A 23,043-nucleotide genomic window follows, 5' to 3' on the forward strand; every position below is an offset into this window, starting at 1 on the left:
AGGATTCTCAAAAAAAAACCGTGGCCAAAATCCTACAGTGTGAGGCTTTAAGTGCATAACCGATTTAATTGCAACCCTCGTGAGTGAGAACCTTAACTGGCCATGATGGTGTGTTTGGTCAGCCCATGGGAAGAGAGTTGTAGTAAGCAGGAATGTGGAATTCAAATAAAATGCTGGTTTTCTATTAGAAATGTGCCTAGGAGATACGTACGAGCCACGTTCACACTGCATTCCTTATTGCTCAATTCCGATTTATTGCTCAGATCTGATTTTTTTTTGTTTGTTTGGCTGTTCACATTATTTTTTAAAAACGTGGCCGATATCAGATTTCAGTGTGAACTGGCCGCGGTCTTGAACTGACCCGGATGCGCAAAAGAACAATAACAAACACGTCACCTCAGCGCGCTGTCATACGGAAGTACACACGGAGGCCACTGAAGTCTGCATTTACGCTTTCATTTATAAGGTGATGTGCAGCAGAAACTGGTGACTTTGCAAGCAAGCGATAAGGAGGACGAGGATGAGAAGAAAGTGAACATTTTTTTTAAATTATGGCTTTTAGGCTGTTCTTCAGTACAGAGGTGTGTGTGGATGTGGAGTCGGAGCTCTAACACCTCACTGTCCCTGCTCTGACTACCTTCACAGCTGTTTTCCATATTAACAGAGTGACCAAAGAACTACTAGTATTTAAAATCTTTGGAGTGACTCCCGCCAGTGCGGAGTGATGACGCTTATCGATCTAGAGTAACGCAAAAGTCCCATGAATACGATTTGACTGTTCAGACTCAGGTCATGTTGCAAAACATTTGACCTGTATAAGATTTAGAACCACATATGGAAGTGGCCCAAATCGGAATTTAAAAGATCAGATTCCATGTGGTTTGTGCTGTTCACACTGTCATGAGAAAAACAGATCTGAGTCACATATGAGCAAAATAATCGGATTTGGGCCACATTTGCCTGCAGTCTGAATGTAACCATACAGTATAATCTAACTTGTTTGTACTTAACATTTGCAGCAGACCAGGGAAAAATGAAATCAGCCTCTTGACCGGTCACAAACCGTGTACCATGCTGGCGAAACAGAAACTACACCACTGTTAGCAGCTCAGCACATATTAGAGCATGCATTGCCATGTTCAATGAACTGCAGTATAACTCGAATGAATTGGAAGTAATGGTTAGCACAAGGATGAGCTAGCATTGCTAACCCCCCCCCCCTCTCTTTTGTCTCTATTTACACTCAGTTGACACTTTACCATACAACTCATGGACTGAATCTAAGACATCTGCTGTGGACAGTGTGACCCAACATTGAAAGGGGACCACTACAGGACCACCACTGAGTGGATATTATTTTTGTTCTGAGTCAGTTCTCAGCACAGCAGTGACACTGACATGGTAGTGTATATTGTGTTGGTAGAAGTGTAACCCTATCAGTCTTCCTAGGGGTATATCTGCTGGTTTGAAAAAACAGTCCACAAGTTAAAATGAGTTTCTACAGGTACACGAACTAACAAGGTGGACTAACAAGGCAAATGTGTATTAAAAAAAAAATGGTGGTGAAATGCTTGTATCTCAAACTCCACACGCTATTATGTCAGTGTTAGTGCTGTACTGAAAATAAACCACTACTCGAGTCATATCTGCTCAGCAATACTCGTATGGAGTAAATAGGTTCTAACTGGCTGTTAAGCTATGGGGACATTTTGCTGACATCATTTGGGTCCACTTGTCCTCTTAGAGGGAAGAGTTATTGCAATACAAAGTCAATACACAGTTCTTCTGAATGGACACTTTTATCCTATGATGAAACATTTCTCTTCTGATGGGAGTGGTCTCTTCCAGGTTTACTCTGCCCCATCCACAAGGTACAATGACTCCCTGAATGGTTTGATGAGGACGAAAAATGCTAGTCTTTATCGGTCACATATACATTACAGCACAGTGAAATTCTGTTCTTCGCATACCTCCAGCATGTCAGGGAGTTGGGGTCAGAGCGCAGGGCCAGCCATGATACAGCACCCCTGGAGCAGAGAGGGTCAAGGGCCCAACAGCGGCAGCTTGGCAGTGCTGGGGCTTGAATCCATGATATGTTATGACCTTCACAATCACCACACATCAACCAACCCAATTGAACACCTATTGGAGATTTTGGAGGGACGTACTGTGTTAGACAGCGTTCTCTGCCACTGTCATCTAAACACTAACTGAGGGAATCTTTTGGAAGAATGACATGCATTGCTCTAATACACTTCCACCGACTTGTAGAATTGATGCCAGTGCACGTTTGAAGCTGTTCTGTTGGCTTGTGGTGGCCCAAAACCTTACTAGGACACTTCATGCTGATGTTTCCTTTTTTAATTTCTCTGCATATGATAGTTGAACTAGATAACCTGTCGACTTTGACACAAACCCACACCCATACGCATGCTCTAGATTTGTAGTTTTCTCTGACAGGCTTCATCTTGGTGTCTGTGCTGAGATGTGACATGTTATAAGGACAGCCAAGAAGCAGTGTATTTTCCTCATATTACTGCAAGAGAGCAGAGGATGAGCAGCCCTTCCCTCACTCATAAACCCTGCAGAGCGTGTGTGATGTATATCTGTGTGACAGATAGAGAGCCTGAAATATTTCCGTGTGCACGTAGATCGTTCTGAGCATTCCACCTTAAGCATATGTAAGCATCTTTCCTGTCATCTTATGTCCTTTGCATAAGAGAGCAGAGCACCTTGGCGAGTTTAATTTGATTTGCAGCATGGCAGCATTGGTGGGGCTGTAAAATAAAGAAAGGAAGAAGAAGTGGCTCACTGCTCGGAGGATCCCGGCCGTAACCCGCTGTGCTGCAATGCCACTGCAATGCAACACTCCTTTCTTTTGAGTCTCACACTTTTCACATCACTCTTTGCTGGCATGGTGTGTCTCAATGTACATTGTAAAGTTTGCCTATGGTTTCATGTTGCGTACTCGAGAGAGGTTATAAGTGACAGGAGTGAGTCTGCCGTGTATTTTCTTCTCATAAAATGTTGCTGAGGATGGTAGGATAAATGTATCTGTGTTACAAACTATGTCTCGAATTGTCTGTTCAGCTTGGACAAAAACCTGCTACCTTACAAACTCTGAGATTAAAAAACAGCTGAGGAGAAATAAGCTACCAGAGTGAAAGAGATGATGACACAAACAGGATTACCTGTACCTGATATGACCCAAAGAACAAACTGATTGAGACAAGCAGAGAGATTGACAGCGAGTGTGGAGGAGCACATCACTGCCTCGCTAAAACTTTTTCTTTTTTTCTTTTTTTCTTTTTTTTTTTTTTTAATCTTTGTCCCAGATTGATTTACACACCCCTTCACCTGTATATGAAGCTTGATGGATATTAAATCTCTCTCTATAATGTGTAATTTGTGCATGCCGGCAAAGACAACCATTCAGCAAGTTTCTCCATTTCTCTGTTCTGACTGTGTGGAATTGCTCTCCTGGTGTGCATCCATTAGCCTTCTCACAGTTTCATTTACCCCACCTCCACCTTTAGATCAGAAAGCAGCCGTTTCAGTCAGGGACCTCCTGAAGCTCCAGCGCGGAGGAAGTAGTTTGACTTGTATGAGTGAAGTATAGGCCATGCCATTTCAAAATATGCTCATCATGATCGTCATGGCTGTACACAGTCACAGGACATTTTTTGGGAAGGTGGGAATAGTGGGACTACTTAAGGCATAGTAGGAGGTAGAGATGGCTTTTAAGGGGCCTGGACTCCAAGGTTATTATTTTGTGAAGAGATTAGTAGGTGGAGAGTGTATGATGGCTTGTGGTTGGCGTCACACCTCCAGGGTTGGGGGTTTGATTCCCGCCACAGCCCTGTGTTTGCGGAGCTTGCATGTTCTCCACATGCTGCGGCGGTTTCCTCTGGGTACTCTGGTTTCCTCCCCCAGTCCAGAGACATGCATGGTAGGCTGATTGGCATGTCCAAAGTGTCCGTAGTGTATCAATGAGTGTGCGATGGATTGGCGCCCTGTCCAGGGTGTACCCTGCCCTGTAGGATAAGCGATATAGAAGCTACATGGATGGATTAGTAGGAGGCCAACCAAGACTGGATTTGCACAGGGAGTAATCTGGCGGTAGTACCCAAGTTATATTTTGGAGAACATTAGTTTGTTCCTTGGTACAAAATGAATAGCCGCATAATTATATTATTGCAGTGGTGTTCAGTCCAGTCTTATGCTCAAAGGGCTGGTGTGGTTGCAGGTTTTTGTTCAAGCCAAGCAGGCACCACTTCTGATTCCATATGTTTAATCAGTTGATTGTCATCTTCGGTCAACTTTTTTTATATTCATGATTGTTTCACAGTTCCTAATGCTCAGGAGATTTGGTCCATATACAGTCATGTGAAAAAATAAGTACACCCCATGGAAATTGTTGGCTTTTTTGACATATTTGGACAAGCAAATATTTGATCCTCTTTGAAACAGTGCCTATTAATAAAGTTGATATACTTGAAGAAAACCACATGGAAAATTTCATTTATTCACCAGAAATATCAGTAGATGTGATATCCTTCTGTGGAAAAAGTAAGTACACCCTTGGCCTCAGAAACTAGTATTGCCCACTTTAGCAGAAATAACTTCTTTTAGGCATTTTGCATAATTGTCCAGCAGGCTTGCTGGAATTTTTGACCACTCTTCCATGCAATATTCTTTCAGTTGCAAGATGTCTGAGGGTTTTCTTGCATGTACTGCCCGTTTCAAATCCTCACACAACATTTCAATGGGATTCAAATCCAGCCTTTGACTAGTCCATTCCATAACCCCCCATTTCTTCTTTTTGAGCCATTCATACATGGATCTGCTAGTGTGCTTAGGGTCATTATCCTGTTGAAAAGTCCACTTTCAGTTTAACTTCACCTTTCGGACAGATGGCCTCACATTATCTTCACTATTTGATATGATGCAGAATTCATAGCTGAATCAATGAATACAAGCTGTCCAGTCCCTGAGGCAGTGAAGCAACCCCAAACCATAAGATTTCTACCACCATGCTTCACAGTTGGTATGAGGTGCTTCTCCTGAAAAGCTGCCTTTGGTCTGGGCCAAACATGTCTGTTGTTACTGTGGCCAAACAACTTTATATTTGATTCGTCTGTCCAGAGCACATTATTCCAAAATTATTCCTGGTCTTCGTCTATACGCTCTTTGGCAAACTGTGGTCTTGCTCTAATGTTCTTTTTACACAGCAAAGGCTTTTTCCTAGTACACATCCCATGCAGGTCAAATTTGTGCAATCTCTTTGCTTGTAGAATTGTGCACTTTGACACTAACAGTTGTAAGACTTTCTAGCAGATCCTGTCATTTAAATTTTGGGGTTCTTGGAGACTTATTATTTTCATCAGACGGTCTGCTCTTGGGCTGAATTTGCTTGGACGGCCAGTTCTGGACAAATTGGCAGTCGTTTGAAAGCTGCACCACTTGTAGATTATTTTCCTCATAGTACAGTGATGCATTTCAAATAATTTGGAGATCTTTTAAAATCCCTTGCCAGACTCATAGGCATCCACAACCTTTTATCTGAAGGCCTTACAGAATTCTTTAGATCTTGGCATGATGACACCACGCACTTTAATAACAAAGGGAACACCAGACATTAGATGTGAGAGGGGTTTAAATAAGACAGGTTCCACCTGCACTCCCTAAGCAGGTTCTGATGGCACCCGATCTTGAACACCTGAAATTATATGGATTTGAAGGTGTGATAAATGTAGGGGTTTACTTCCTTTTTCCATGTGACTGATATTTTTTTGTTAATTTAAATTGTGGAAATTACTGCAAAATATCAGTTGTATGTGCCATTTGATAGAGTGTGTCTTTACTCTATTAATAGGCACTGCTTCAAGGAGGATCGGATCATTGCTTGTCCAGATATGTCAAAAAACCAACAATTACCATGGGGTGTACTTATTTATTTATTTATTTTTTTTACATGACTATCTACAACTAGGGTTCCCAAATGGACATTATGAATTTTCTGTGTCCCCAAGCCTTGGCATTTTTTTCCTTTGAGATTTATAATTCAAGACTTAAAAATCCATATTCACTCAGTGTTTCAGCATAGCGGGGATAGATGTCCATTTTTATTGCTGAACTCCTACGCCAGTACAGCATGTCAAGATAGCGAAAAAGACTAAAATAGTGCATACAGTCTTAATCTAAATGTAGCTTGATTGAGTTTGACTCCCAGTAACACACAAAATATGTCTTCATGGTCAGAGTGATGTAATTTGTAAAATAAATGAATAAATAAAAAAAAAAAGGGGGAGACTGAGCATTTATTTCACGATCCTGTTTGTATATCAACTGATTGGGTGTGAGAAGTGTGGAAGCATTTCCTGGATTTTACTCAAGTTCAAATTCTTGTGGAATAATTTCTTGCATGAGTGTTTATTATACTTCATTTAATAAAGATTGATGTTAATAGTTCCATTGTAGCTTCATTGCTAATGTTGAGTAAGTAAGAGATAAGTAAGAGTCTTGACTAAGAGATAATGCTGCCGTCAAATAAATCTCGTAACTTGTAAATGAACTGAAACTGGTTTGATTTACTGGCTAATAAACCTACTGCTGCTATTTAGTCCATCTATTATTTATTGTAATATTTATTCCATCTATTATTTACTATATGTTTAATTCACTATGTAAACATAGACCAGACAAATTGCGCTTACTCCAAAGCAAACTTGAATAATAACGCAAGTCTGCCAGTAAGCAAATTTTGTTCTAATCATCTTTACATATTCTGCTCAGACATGTATTACAATTTTAAAAAATGATTATTCTGCAATATGCTGCTGTGTTCTTTTCCATTTGTCTCAAAATAAAAATGTCTTAAATTTACATATAAAAGTTCAAATTGAGCTCCTGCTTTTCTTCACAGGTTCACTACCCAGCCATGAGGCCTTTCTGTAGAAGCATTCACAACTCTCTATCCCTCCTTAAACTCCTAGAACCCATCGGCCACCAATGGCCCATCAGGTCTAGTACCTCTACACTATCTCAGAGACACTGGCTTTCCACGTACGTCTCCTCTCACCAGCCACAAATCAACCACGAGTCGGTGGACGTTCTCGGCCGCGTCTACCCGAGAGATGATATGACCAACGTGACCGCTAAAATCCTGTCCATGCTGGGTCGAGAGCTTCACAACCAGACGCATCATCCACTGTGGATCATTAAAGAACGGATAAAAGAGCATGTTTACCGTTCCTACACAAATCGATCAGGCACACCGCTCTTCTCCGTCTATGATAACCTCAGCCCAGTGGTGACAGTGGAGCAGAACTTTGACAGCCTGCTCGTCCCCAAAGACCACCCGAGCCGAAAAAAGGGTGACAACTACTACCTGAACCAGACACACATGCTTCGAGCGCACACCTCCGCCCACCAGAAGGAGCTGGTACGTTCCGGGCTTGATTGCTTCCTGGTAGCTGGGGACGTCTACAGGAGGGATGAGATCGACGCAAGCCACTATCCCGTCTTCCACCAGATGGAGGGAGTGCGACTTTTTACCAACCATGAGGTAAGGACATGGCTTCCAGAATTCCTTTGGTGTAATTGAGGAAAACTTACCGTTTGTTATTTATCTGCGTTTGGTCTTCAATCAGTCATCATATTAAATGTGTAACATGTTACATGTTGGATAAATATGTTTACGCGACATCTGGACAGTAATTGCGGCTATCATTTCAATAGTAACAACTTGCATCATGTGTATTATGGATGCTTTACATTAAAGGATAAAAAAAAGTTCATCATCATTAATATGGTGAAATTTTCTTTGAGGAGACGTTTATTTAATATTTTTGGAAGGAATCTCCAGTATCAGCATTTTGGAACTGCCAGATGTAAAGGTAAATTTTCCACTGTGGGAGTTTTGGATGCATTTTCTTGCTAACATTACAAGCGGGACTTGTTTTGCAGGCATTCTACAACATAAAAAAAAATAGGACAGGGTCATTAATCAATTTCCAGTCATGTTTTATTCCTTACACGATAAGTAAATGGTAAAAATGTCGCACTTATATAGCGCTTTGGATAAAAGCGCTTTACACTGTGTCTCATTCACCCATTCACACACACACTCTCACACCAATGGTAGCAGAGCTGCCACGCAAGTCGCTAACCTGCCATCAGGAGCAACTTGGGATTCAGTGTCTTGCCCAAGGACACTTCAGCATGTGGAGTCACGTGGGCCGGGAATCGAACCGCCAACCCTATGATTAGTGGACAACCCGCACTACCACCTGACCCACAGCCTCCCCTTTGTATTATTACGTTTATCGCTGAAATGTGAAATCATTAAAACACTATAGGTTTTCTTTGGCCCTGCAGACAAATCAAATCTCTGAAAGCTTTTGTTTAAAAAAAAAAAAAAAAAAACGGGTTATGAGAAAGTTCCTGCTCAAGGATTTAAACCTCTTAATTAAGTTCACAGTTTTACTACGTCTCTGTAACTGGGCACAGTATCAAAAACTAACTTAAATTCTTGAAATCAGCGTTTGAATTAAGGTGAATATATTTGGGACTCCTAAGTAGATAGGAATAGAAATAGCATTGTATGCCTGAGTGTGTACGCTTGTATGCCTGTGTGTTTTGCAATATACAGTATTAAAACAAGCTGGTTGACCCATGATATCGATTTGTTTCACCCATTTTCTGCCCAGTTTGGTCACCTGCCAATTCCCACCCACCAGCCAGCTCTTCCCTATCATACGGCAGCTTCCAACTGGAGAAGGTGAAGGCTAACACGTGCTTCCTCTGAGACACGTGAAGCCAGCCTCCAGATCTCTGAGCAAATCGGGGAAACTCTGCCCTCTTCCACATACATGAGCTCACAGACGGCCATGATTGGCTTGTGGTATTGCCGGGTTTCAAACTCATGATTTCCTGGCAATTTTGCAAACTCTTTTCTGTTGTGCCCATCGGGGATTTATGATTTAAAAAATAAATAAATAAATTTATAAGCAGCAAGTCAATGTAAACAATCAGCACATTCATATAGACCTGTGATCTTCCCTTGTAGCAGGAACTACAGTTATAGCTACTATTATAGAAGGTTGATCAACACTTTGCGACCACTCAGATTAGAGATTTCACAGTGCTGTGGATGTAATGATGATTAACAAATGACACATCATGCAACCCAAGTTTTAAGTCTTATTTTGATGTTGGTAAGTTGTTTGCCCGAGTGGAGAACGGCGAGGATCTGTCCCTCTTTGAGCCCAGCCGTCTACGCACACCGCAGAAGCAGGAGACTCACACTTTGGAGGCAGTGAAACTGGTGGAGTTCAACTTGAAACACACCCTCACGCAGCTCATCAGGCATCTCTTCGGGGAAGGTAGCAGTCTCTCAGCATTCACACTTTGACTTGCTCTTTCTCTACCTTGAGCCACCTTCACCTCTGTGTCCATCTGTGTTTCTGCTTTTGTTTTCTGCCGTCCTGCAGAGCTGGAGATCCGCTGGGTGGAGTGCTACTTCCCCTTCACGCATCCCTCCTTTGAAATGGAGGTGCGTTTTCACGGTGACTGGCTGGAGGTGCTGGGATGTGGTGTGATGGAGCAGGAGCTGCTGGACTCAGGTGCTTATTCACATCCAAAAAACACACGCACGCACGTACATATTGTTAAGGCTTAACCCTGGTGTCCTTCCAAATCCGCATTTTGGTTGCGCTTTTGTTTTGCTGACATGCAGTGTGTGAATCCTTGAGCACATAACCGTGTAAAAATGAGCACTTCATGAATAGGACTGCACAAAAAATAGTACAGAATTGTGATCTTCATTCATTTCTCAACGTATTTCGGGTAGAGTTTGAACATGGGAACCACTACATTTAAAAAAAAAAAGAGCAGCACAATTCCCAGCATTAATACATGACCACATACAAGCACCTGACGCATGGCGAGTCTACTGAAGAAAAAGGGGAGAAACAACGTCACTAAGCTGTGAGTGAATTTTAAAATGTCCCAAAATAACACTTGTAGGAACAACTTTATCTTAAACAAACGTTCAATATTATGTACTGAATATCACATTCCCAATTACTAAGCAAACAACGACTACATGAAATAAACGAAAGGCGTGAGTGATTTATGGCTGCACGCCTCGTACTCAAAATTCGCCAGTGATGCATTAAGCATAGAGTGCATTTATCAGGACTGATTTTCATCTATAAGTTGGTATGAGTTGCTTTTAGCTATCGAGCCGCTGTTGGTTTTAGGTCAGAGACTGCTGCTGAACCTGCATCAAGTGCATCAGCTTAAGCATAAAGAGCATTAAGGGTGACCAGAGGGAGCGTTTTAAACCCCAAATAGAGAAATAGGACACACTGTGGATTTTAGGAGCTTGCACAAATGCAGCGTGCAAACCCACTGTGCCACAAGTGCTCCATGTGTGACAGGGAAGTGCTAGATCATCTACCAAGAATTGTGTTTATTTGATCATTAAAAAAAAAAGAAAATGGAGGAGATTGTCTTATTGACTATATGCAGTTTTTATTTTATTACATAATGCATACAGGGCCATACTAATGTAAGTGAATGGTGGATAAAACATTAAACATCCAGTAAGTGGCAGTTCTGCTGGAGGACTTCAACATTTTCGACTTTTTTAGATGTTAAATAACACATTTTAAAATTTGCATCCCTGTGGATTAACTGTTACTATAGAAACAATAATGTGTCAGAACAGTGTGCAGTGGTAGCCCAATAACCTTAACTACTGAGCTACTAATTGGAAGGTCATGAGCTCAGATCACAGCATTACCAAGCTGCTACTGTTGGGCCGTTGAGCAAGACTCGTAACCCACACTTGCTGTTGTGAGTTGTATCCTGTCTCATTTGGATGCCACTTTGAATAAAAGAATCGGGTACGCTTTTTAAACGATAAGCACATTCATATAGCCCTGTGATTTCCCTTGTACGGTTATAGCTACTGTTCTAGTATGTTAATCAACACTTTGTGACCAATCAGATTCGAGAATTCGCAGCACTGTATATGTAATGATGATCATGAAATGATGCATCATGCAGCCCAAGTTTTCAAGTCTTGTTGTTGATGTTGAGAGTTGAGCTGTGAGAGTTGTTTGCGCGAGTGTAGAACGGCGAGGATCTGTCGCATCGATATGTTCGCATCGGTTTCCACTTCTGAATCTGACTGACTGAAAGTGAGGTCGTCACCTAATCTTCAACTGTCCAGTTCTGGTGAGGTTTTGCCCACTGTAACCTTAGATTCCTGTTCTTGTGTGACAAAAAGTAGAACCCAATGTGATTTTCTTCTTGTAGCACATCCACCTGGAGGTTTGATGTGTTGGCCATTCTGAGATGATTTTCTGTTTATTACCACGGTTGTAAAGAGGGTTTTTTTTTTTTAAGTTACTGTACACTATTCTATCGGCTCAGACGCTCAGTCTGACCGTTCTCTTCTGACCTCTCTCCTCAGCAAGTCGTTTTTGACTGGTTGCTTAAAAAGAAAGGGGTTCATGTAGAAGTCTGTAGCTAAAAATGAAAATATAAATAATGTTATGTATAATCTAATTGTGATTTCAATACAACCATGACGTGATGGTAATCCATCCATCAATCCATTTTCCATACTGCTTATACTACACAGGATCACGGGTGAGTCTGGAGCCTATCCCAGTGAACTCGGGGCACATCCTGGACGGGGTGCCAACCCATTGCAGGGCAAATTCGCATGCACGTTCACATACTCCGAACAATTTGGAAATTCCAATCAGCCTACAACATATGTCTTTGCACTGGGGGAGGAAACTGGAGAAAACCCCCAAAACATGGAAATGCCATGCACACAGAGCGGACGTGGGATTCGAACCCCCAACCCCAGAGGTGCAAGGCAAATGTATTAACCACTAAGCCACTGATAGTAATATCATACGTAGAATGAGTAGAATCTGTAGAATAAAATGTTCAGGAATAAAATGCTCTAATGGCTTGAATAAATTACACCGGTACATTTTTGGCATATTGTTCTTAAAATGAAATCTGTTCTGTGATCATAAGGAGGTCCCTGGAAACTCTTGTTCTGGATGCAGAAAAGCTGAGAACCTTTGCTCTATAGCTCATCAATAGATCATGTAGATCATCAATCAGAAGGTTATTTGGGAAAGCAAAAACATTTCCTCACTCTAAGGAACTTTTTCTTGCACAACAAAGTTCATTCACTCTTAAATAGTGCTTTGAAAACACGAGCCAAAATTCAGACCTTGAGGTCAATGCAGGAAGCCTTCCTGCCTCTGCCAGTAGATGGCGGTGTTGTGCAGCTCTGCGTACTAATACCCTCCTGCTGCTGATGGAATTATTCAGCATTAGAGCTCTCGGAGACATCCGTTCTCACAGGGAGGCCGTGGGTGGACACGCGTAGCTGCCCAGACAAGACTCTGCTCTCTGGGGACGAGTTCAGGACGAGCGTCCCGTCCCTCCCTCCCTGGTGTTCTCTCCTCCCTGCCACTTAACAAATGCACTGTGCTCCTCACTCCTCACTGAGTCAGTCCATGTTAACCATCACATTAGTCTCCACAGGTGGCAGCTGGACAGCAGACCCAGGCCAATAAATGCACAGCGGTTGATCATCAATAGTGCATCCCCAAGCCATCATTACAGAGACGTTGAGCTGATCGCACGGCATCAGGAATGTCATGTGGATGAATTAGGATGCCAGTGCTCTACGGTGTCCTCTATGTACTGTATTGTATTTTTAATGCTGCTAGGCATTCTGCTGTCAATAATTGATAGCTTTTCTGTCTGAAAGCCTCAAGAGGCCTCGGTCACTTTTTTTTCCTTCTCCTAATTTTAGCTCTGATTTCTTCTTGTGCTCTAGAACAGGTCACTAGTAAACATGAGGATACCTTAAAGGAAAACTCCACCCTGAAACACATGAAATATGTTTATATTTAAATGTTTGTGATGTGCTAAGATGTTGGTCAGTGCTGTTTTTTTTTGTTGTTGTTGTTTTTTTTATTATTCACGTAAGAATTTAGCAGTTGTATGTGTCAGTGATGTGACAGTGATGTTCAGTGTCATATTAATGAGAAATCCAGTGTTGAATACAAAGTCCCAGAATGCATTGCAGCTCCGTGATGCAGTTGTGCTAAGACTCAGCTTGGCTAGTTAGTGAGAAACAAAATGGCGAGTGTGATGGAGTCAAAACCAGTGTTGGTTAATGGTTAAGACTCTGGGTTACTGATCAGACGGTCAGGGATTCAAGCCCCTTTTAGCCCCTTGAGCAAGGCCCTTAACCCTATCTGCTCCAGGGGTGCCATATCATGGCTGACCCTGCGCTCTGACCCCAACTTCCTAACAAGCTGGGATATGTCAAAAAAAGCATTTCACTTTGCTGTAATGTCTATATGCGACAAATAAAGGCTGCTTCTTCAAAAATTGCGGTATTATCTTGAATGTTGAAGCACACCGATGATGAGATGAGAGAGCTGGACAGACTGAAGCACTGCTGCATCATTCTCTCTTAAGGTAGCAGTGAAGTGAAGGCTAAATACCACTTGCGCTGGTACTATCAACATGTAGTAATGTAGCATTGTGGGTAATGTAGGAAACTTGTAACCAAACCGAAAACACAGACCAATTTGTCAGTGAAGTAAACCGAGATTTCCATTGCAGAATAAATCTCGGACGTCAATGTTAGATCACGTGTTAATTCTAAAGATTAATATGCAAGTTGTTCAAGGTGGATTTTTGTCTCTCCCTTTAAGCTTAGAATTACAGGCGTCAGCATCACTGCTGTGAAAATTGAGTCCTGATTTGCGTCATCACATTTCCGACCCTGTGTACGTCTGCATAAACTCCTATTTAGTCCTGCTTCAACAACCCCACTAGAAGTGTAAGTGTGTATGTGTGTGTGTGTGTGTGTGCGCGTGTGCGTGCTTTGGTCCCATCTCTGTCTGCCATGAATACAGATCAGTGTCGTGTCGTCTCTGGAGCTGTAGCCTGTGTATGTATTCAATCAGCGCTTTAGCTCTGTGTACCCGCACTGAAGGGCTTCTGCATATACGCAACTGAATAAACAATGGCCTTCTGTCAGGAGACAGCTGTCAACAGACCTCATGTCCAGCACCACACTTTACTACACAACCAAGCCCACCGAGTGTCTGTGTGTAAGCGTGTGTGCAAGACCAGCGTCTTCCTCCATCTCCAATGCACTATTGGTAGTGGATCAGTAAAATTCAGATAATTGGGCACTCACGGCAAATACATTTTCAAGAATTAGGCAGGTTTATGATCCAGATGTGCAAGCGTACGCCGCTGCTAATTCACCACACCAGCCAGGATGTGATGATAGTTGGAATCTTTGCCAATGGGCACATTTGTCTGAGGTAAAACAGGTGATTATATTTAATGAGAGTAATAAGATGAGCGCTTCGGGTTTGAGAGGTCAGTAAACGGCAGCGACTTTGGATTTCAACAGGAGAAAATTGTTGAATTACTTCAAAGGTCTACTGGGAGAATGTTAAATATGAAGGCGGTGCAGAATGACGTGCCAGTTCAGATAGGGTTTATTGCTACACATCTCAGATTTGTTGTTCAAGACTATTTTTTTTTTTATTTATTATTTTTTTTTTAAAGAACTTTTATAGCGTTTTTGTTTGATACCCAGAAAAAAGTTCATTCAAATGACTTACCTGATTTACGTCTGCTAAAGTCTGAGATCCAGTCCAACGGTTTTCCTTATATTTCGTATGTTACCTAAATTTAAACTACGATTTTACAGTCATACGATTTGCTCACATTGATTTTAGCTCAATCCATGAGCCGAATGTTAAAGGGAGCGTTCGGTTTAAAATTTCGGTTTAATTTGTGTAGCTCTTCTCACAATAGATGTTGACACAAAGCAGCTTTGCAGAAGTCAAGGTCAAGATCTAGAGCTCTAATCAGCAAATCAAAGGTGTGATTGGGAGGGGTGGGGGGGCCTCCCTGAGAGGACATAAGGAGAAATCTTCTGTGTATTTCTGTAATACTTGTATGTAGTGCTGCATATATTTTGAATGGTGCTAATTGGAATTTTCCACTTTGTGATCACATTCTCATTACTGCTGGTTCTGGTGTGTGTATTAAACACCGTAGCCTTCATTCCCTCGAGGCTTCAGTTTGTACCCCATTAAGGCTTTTATGTCTCTGTGGTCTGCGTTCCTTTTCCACCTGAAGAAGCTGAACAGATATGCAGATGTGCTACAGTGCTGAGCTTCGATTCAGCAGTAAGAAATAACGCCTGGAGATGTTTTACTAGCTTTAGTGTGTATTCTAGCTGCTGCTATCATCCTGACCTGTCCTGTGTCGACTGTCGTCAAACACACACACACACACACACACACACACACACACACACACACACACACACACACACACATCCTCGCATTCTTCTTTTGACTTTGTCAGTGTCCCAGCTCTGTGCCTCTTCACTGCAGGAGTTCTGACAGAGTCGCTCCACTACTCTCACTTACACACTCACACACACACACACACACACACACACACACACACACACACACACACGGAACTATACACACATTGACGCACACTCTTCCCATTCTCATTTTCACTCCCAACTCTGTGGCTCAGTCTCTCCCTCTCTCGCTCTCGCACACTTTCTCTGTGTCTCTTTCTCTTTCTCTCACTCCATCCCTCTCTCCCTCCCTCTTTTGCACTGCGGCAGAGCAGTGTGGCTCCGTTGCCAAGGCAACTCCTCATTCGCAACCCCCTTCCCACACACTCACACACGCACACACGTATACACATACACCCTTCACTTCAGACCAGCGAGACAATAAAAAGCTGCCAGCAAGACTGAATTAAATGTGTGGCAGGAGCTCCATGGATAGGAGGCAGTGACTGGGATGCCAGTGGGGGTACAGTGGAAAGCGAGAGAGAATATCAATGAGAGGCAAAGAGCATTAAACAGAGGGATGAGGGACATCCAGAGAGGTTGAAAGGTTATTTATTTGTCTCCGAGCGCGAGTGCCATATGTGGAGCGTGGCATAAGTGTGCCAAAGGCGGTGCGTTTGCTTTAGGGGAGGAGGGAGACTAATGAAAGGAGGGAAATTAATGAAAGCAAGGAGGGGAGGGGAGGGGAGGGGTGGAGGAAAGAGGGAGACTCCTCACTGACTGCTGGTCCACTTAGTTATTCATTGGAGCGCCGCGTGTAATCCCAGCGTGCATTGATTCGACAGTGGGCCCAGAATGCGGCCCTGTGGGACCTCGCCACAGCCGAATGCAACATATGGGACCCAGTGTTAATGATGGGATGGGGCGGGGCTTAGTCACGCCCTGAAGGACCAGGGGGGCTTACAATATGATTAAAGCCATGTTTGGAGACAATTAACGGCCCTTCAAGTCACGCGCCGCGGGCCCCTGGGACAGCGGGGGAGCAGGGAGTCGCTGGTGGGAGAGTGAGGTACCAGCTGAGCTCCCGTTCTGGTTCAGGTGGCACTTTCAATCTTAATCTTAATCCTTAATACCACCTCCTGTCCCTCCCCCAGCCCTCCCTCCTTTTCCACACTGAATAAATCATGTGCCAATTGCGAGCATCTCCTGTTAGAGCTCACACAGACATGCATGTACACACACACACACACACACACACACACACACACACACACACAGATGTCTCTGGCCTCATTACAGCACTTCTGTTGGGATGCTGAGATTTTGGCGAGCTGGCGTTTTTTTAATGAGATGGCCTTTCCTTCGATCTGTCTATTCATCTGTCTATCTGTCTCTCTATCCATCCATCTGTCTGTCTGTCTATCTGCCCATCCAGCCATCCATCTCTGTATGTCTGTGTCCGACTGTCTATCAATCTATCCATCCATCTATCTATCTCTGTATGTCTATGTATCTGTCTGTTTGTCTCTGTATGCCTAAGTATCTGTTTGTCTGTCCATCTATCTATAAGTCTATCTGTCTGTCCCTGCATGCCTAAGTATCTGTCTGTCTGTCTGTCTGTCTGTCTCTGTATGCCTAAGTGTCTGTCTGTCTGTCTCTGTATGCCTAAGTGTCTGTCTGTCTGTCTCTGTATACTTAAGCATCTGTCTGTCTGTCCATCTATCCTTCCATGCATCCTTTGTTTCTGTCTGTCTGTCTGTTCATCCATCCATCCATCCATCCATCCATCCCTTGTATAAAACAGACTATCTTGTTTACAGTATGTAAATATATAGTAAATATGTATATGCTGCAGAGAGAAGAAAGGAAGAAATACGAAAATAAAGAAAGGATGATATAGTGGAAGGTAAAGGAATTAAACAATAAAAGGGAAAAGCAACAGCCGTCTTCAGTCTTGACCTCTTGTATTGTCTCCTCCCATTTTCCCCCTTCCCCTCCTCCAGTCTGCCCTGGACATGCTCCCAGTGCTCCCAGTGGAAGCAGTCACTGCTGGGAGACGAGTCTTCACACAGCTGCTCCCTGGCCTAACTCCCTCCCTCTTGCTCCCTCTGACACACGTATAGACGCACCCATGCACACAGTGTATATCAGTGTTCCTGCACTGTTCATACTCTTCAATATACCCTGTGTGTACGTAGTAGTATTTCAAATTCTTGCGCAATGTTTCAGTCTCTGTCTCGCACTCCCATTCAGATTCTTTGTCTCATTGGTCCTCCCTCCCTCCTTCTACCCATTTCCACACACACACACACACACACACACGGCATCCTCCTCCACCTCATCGTCCCTCGGGTTTGCAGGTCCAGAGCAAATATTTGTTTGTGCAGCGTTCCATTTCAGCCGATTTTGGAAGGGTGGGGGCAAATAGAGCTAGACATTAGAGCAAATAGTCACTGAGAGCACGGAAGAGTAAGGGAAGAAATGGAGAACGAGTGAATGGCTGCATATATGTAGCGCTCCATTTCTCTCTTTGTACTGTGTAATGTATTGTAATGGGGCTGGCCTAGTTTTAAGCCTTGGGCGATGCAGCAGTGCCTCCAGCTTGCATTGTGGAATAAACGAGGAGAGCATTACATCATATCCAGACAGGAATCTGTGCTCACCAGTCGTGTGTGTGTGTGTGTGTGTGTGTGTGTGTGTGTGAGAGAGAGAGAATGAGAGTACTCTGTGAGCAACAGTGTATGAATTCACATATGTTGTTAGACAAATTAAAAAAAAAAACAGATATCAGATCCCAGATGTTACATTTTGGCATGGTATATATTTTTGTCCTTTTGTCCTTTCTTTTGCTTTACTTGCGCAGTTAAAGTGAACAGACCCAACAGGACCTTGTGCAACAAAACAGCACATAATAAATAATGCTACAGGATAATGTGTGGTAAAGCAACAGGACAAGTGTAACACAGGGTTTCACACTAATATACTATGGTATTTGATTTCTAGGCACGTCATGGAGTATTAAAATGAATTTGTTATAAAGACGGGGAGGGACGGAGGTCGAGCAGGTAGCGTCGTCACATCATAACTTCACAAACTTTTCGGTAGGTGTATTGTTGTCTCTAGGTTATCCCTAGGTGTGAATAAGTGTGTGAATGTGTGTGTCTGGTGCCTTGCAATGCACTGGCATGTATTTGTGTATTCCTGTCTCACACCCCTGTGTTCCCAGGATAGGCTCTGGATCCACAGAGACCCTGACCAGGATAAAGTTCTTACTGAATATAAATGAACGAGTTTTATAAGGAGGAATTAGCTTCTAAGAGTATTGTGTGTCACCCAAATCAGATATAGACACTATGTGCTTCATCGATTTGGTCCTATGCTACTTTCGTATGTTTGTATACCGCAGCAATGTTGAATTCTTGGTTCTGACTGATCTGACAGTAATTCTGGCTGTAATTCAAATCCATCCATCTGTCCATTTTCCATACCGCTTATCCTACACAGGGTCATGGGGAGCCTGGATTCTATCCCAGGGAACTCTGGGCACAAGGTAGGGGACACCCTGGATGGGGTGCCAACCCATTGCAGGGCACAATCATACGCTATGGACAATTTAGAAATACCAGTCAGCCTACAGCACATGTCTTTGGACTGGGGGAGGAAACCCCCAAAGCACGGGGACAACATGCAAACTTCGTGCCCACAGGGCGGAGACGGGATTCGAAACCCCCAACCACAGAGGTGCGAGGCAAATGTGCTAACCACTAAATTCAACCACTATAATTCAAATCACAGGTCTATATTAATGCACTCATTCTAATGCATAATTTTTTCTGTAGTAACGACTTGCACAGGACCATTTTATGGTGGACGCACCATCTAAACGGATTAAAACTGTGTATAATTGTTGATATGGTGATATTATTGTGAGGAGATGTTTATTTGGCATGTTTGGAAGGAGTCTGCAGTGTCAGCACTTTGTAACAGGGCTTTGCGCTTTCTGGCTTCTTAGTAACATGATAAGCTGCATATTTTTTTTTTCTTTATCTGACTAACTTCTCTAAAGATGATGGTGAGGGAATGACTTGTTTTATGGATGTTCCACAACATTACATGTAAGTGTAAACAAATAAAATGTTTGTAGTTCTTTAATCAGTATTAGAATGATAGTTCTCAGCAAATTACTATGGTATAAGATGAATAAACCACTTAGGAGTGATAACATCACTATGCCGTCATTTTACATAGTAATTACAAAATCATACAAACATTCATTTGATCAAAGTCTGAAAAAGGAGAAATACTGGAATAATGTGCAAAGTCTCTCCAACAAACCAATAAGACAAAACATTGGGAAAATCAGGACAATGGTAGAGTGGGACAGCTGCAGTGAGAAGGGGTGGTACATTGATGCTAGAAGATTGATATATTAAATTGTGTATATATGTTAAAAACGTGCACAATTACCCTGCACTATTAAGCATTATAGTTGTATTATTTAGTATTTTTTGTGTTAAACGTTACAAAGAAAGGCTATTTCTATCCCCTGTCCTCCACTGACAGCCCAGAAACATACATAAATTCCAATGTTGCGTGTTCCAGGAGAAGACGTGGTTATATATATATATATATATATATATATATATATATATATATATATATATATATATATAGTGTAGTGTCCTTTACCTCATATAATTTTGCATCATATTTTGGGGGTTGTGGAAGTAGATGATTGGTTCATTGTGGGGAAAGTGGAAACCACCAGCTCCTGCTCTCCCACAGTTCCTCTCTTGGAGATGAGAACTTTCTTGGTTTCATTTTGGAAAAATAACCCAATGTCTATATTTGAGAGGAAGCAAAGGGCCGTTCCTTTTAGTTCCCTGTGATTTAGCTGATTTGTTTTTGCTGTCTCTGTTGTGTTTGAATGTTAACTGCGGAGATAAGTCAAGTCAAGTCAAATTTATTCATAAAGCACATTTACAGACAGTTGATCCAAAGTGCTGTACAAAACATTATAATTCATCACATTAAATAAGATTATGACGCAAAGAATACAAATACGGTTTAAGAGAATATTAAAAAATGGCTAAAGATAGAGCGGACCTCACTGTTCCAAAGTTTGGGACCAACCGCAGAAAAGGCTCAATCACCCTTTGTCTTAGTACATCTAAACGCTCTAGTAAGAGAATAAAGGTGAGAAAGGTCAATGATGTACTGTGGAGCAGGACTAGAAAGAGTTTTGTATTCATAAATTAGAATTTTTAAATCAATTCTAAACTCGACAGGAAGTCAGTGAAGAGATGCCAGAATAGGGGAAATATGATCCCTCTTTTTGGTCCCTGTTAAAAATCTACCTGCTGCATTTTGCACAAGCTTCAGATGTGATAAGGCAGATTGAGGAAGGCCAACATACAAAGAATTACTGTAGTCCAACCGTGATGTAACACCAGCATGAATCACAGTTTCTAGGTCTTTTCTTGAGAGAAACTGTTTTAACCTTGCAATAGATCTTAAATGAAAGAAGCTTCCCTTAACAACAGCACTGATTTGTTTATCAAAGTGCAAGTTGGAGTCAAAAAGAACTTTTTGACATACGTATTAACAGAGAGAGGACCAGACTGGGCCTCAAGAGCAGAAGAAACAGTAGAGGAGCCCAAAATAATGACTTCAGTTTTGCTTTCATTTAACTGTAGACAATTGTTAGCCATCCAACATTTAATGTCCTCAAGACGTTTAAAAAGTGACCCAAAAGGACTGATGCCATTTGCCCTAACTGGCAAATATAGTTGGGTATCATCAGCACAGCAATGAAAGGAAATATCATATTTCCATGAAATTGAACCCAGGGGAAGCATATAAAGGGAAAACAACAGAGGACCCAATATGGAGCCCTGAGGAACACCACACGGTAAGGGGGCCGACAAAGAAGAGAAATTCCCTAAGTTTACTGTGAAAGTAGAGATGAGCTGAGACGTTAATCAGTCATCTGTACGTTCTGTCTCTTCTGTTTTTGTCAGGTGATGGAAAAGGCAGGGAAGATGAACAAAAGGAGACATGTATGTAGTTTGCATGGAAACGTGTAAAAACATCACTTGCTGAACAAGTGATTTTTTTTATTGCATAAGTCAATTTAATTGAAACAAGATTCCAGCAGGAAATTTTTTTAAGGCACATTTTCTCTTGATCATTTACATAATGCACATAAAGTCAGAAAAACGACCTTCTGTGTATACCTACACAGCAAGCGTTATTTAAAAAGTTTCCATTGCAGATTTGCTATACGACACTACCTGAAGCTAGTTATGCTGAGTAAGAGTAAAATGTAAATGCGTGTGCTGCATGCTTGAGTGGTTTGTGTATATATGTGTGTGTGTGTGTGTGTGTGTGTGTGTGTGTGTGTGTGTGTGAGCATGCTTGTGTACACGTGTTCGTTTATGAGCGCTGGGATCCAGCACTGGCTGACTCAGCTGTCGAAGGGGCTGGGGCACGTGCGACGAACAGGACCTACTAGCAGCTGGCTCGCTGCCCCGCTCCAGGCCGTGGCCGTCATCAGGCTCGTAAGACAACCGAGCAAAAGGCCGTAGGGAGGCAGAGACGAGGGGAATAACACACTGCATAACCTCCAAGAGGAACTCTCAGCAAAAATTCAAGAGCAGTTTGTCAGCAGAGTGCTGGTGTGGTAAAGAAATGCAGACGCTTTTACTAGCCAGTCAGGTCACTCATTAATACATCCTGGTGGCAGTGAGACTGAAGAAAAGGTTCATCTGTGGATTATGACTTTCACTGAAGTACCTTTCAGTGGTGTAATGCTGTAGTGATGAAACTGTGGCGTCTTATTTGATATTCATATATCTTAGTGTTGATTTAATATTTTATGTAGCGTAGTGTAACAATGTTTTAGTATGGATATACACAGCTTTCTATCATAGCCAGCATGAACTTTTCAGCAATTAGTGCTACGGTAGCTCTTCTGTGGGATCGGACCAGACGGGCTAACCTTTGCTCACCACGCACATCAGTGAGGCTTGGACGCCCATGACCCTGTCACCAGTTCACTGGTTGTCCTTCCTTTGACCACTTTTGGTAAGTAGTATCCACTGCATACCAGGAACACCCGACAAGACCTGCTGTTTTGGAGATGCTCTGACCCAGTCGTCTAGCCAGTACAATTTGCAATTTACCCCATGTCAAAGTCACTCAGATCCTTACGCGTGCCCATTTTTCCTGCTTCCAACACATCAACTTCGAGAACTGACTGTTCACTTTCTGCCTAATATATCCCACCCCTTTACAGGTGCCACTGTAATGAGATAATCCATATTATTCACTTCACCTCTCAGTGGTTTTAATGTTTTGGCTGATCTGGGTACCACTGAAGACTGGGAATGGAAATAAATCACAAAGCCAGCCTACATATTTGTTTCAATCCCTCATCTCGGGTTTATTGGTATGACTGGTCGATTAGATTTTGGCTTCAAGTTTTGCTGGTACACCAGTGTCACATTCTGTAACGCGCTGTTGTGTCTCTGTTATCTATTCAGGCGATTAGGGAAACAGCTAAACTCAGGATCTTATTCTGGCTGTATTTATGGAGCTATATATTTTTTTATTACTCTAGCTCACACAAGCCACATGTGTTT

General features: G+C 42.3%; 1 protein-coding gene across 1 annotated transcript in view; it reads left to right on the forward strand.

Moving 5' to 3' along the window:
• The window catches only part of fars2 (phenylalanyl-tRNA synthetase 2, mitochondrial), a 159,463-nt gene that overhangs the window by 39,243 nt on the left and 97,177 nt on the right, over positions 1-23,043 (forward strand). Inside the window, exons 2-4 of the mRNA XM_053636064.1 lie at positions 6,926-7,567; positions 9,224-9,386; positions 9,495-9,626. Coding sequence (XP_053492039.1) covers positions 6,941-7,567; positions 9,224-9,386; positions 9,495-9,626 — 922 coding nt within the window. The 5' untranslated portion in view covers positions 6,926-6,940. The remainder of the gene's footprint in view (positions 1-6,925; positions 7,568-9,223; positions 9,387-9,494; positions 9,627-23,043) is intronic.

The sequence above is a fragment of the Ictalurus furcatus genome, chromosome 1 (genome assembly GCF_023375685.1).
Source record: "Ictalurus furcatus strain D&B chromosome 1, Billie_1.0, whole genome shotgun sequence".
Lineage (NCBI taxonomy): Eukaryota > Metazoa > Chordata > Actinopteri > Siluriformes > Ictaluridae > Ictalurus > Ictalurus furcatus.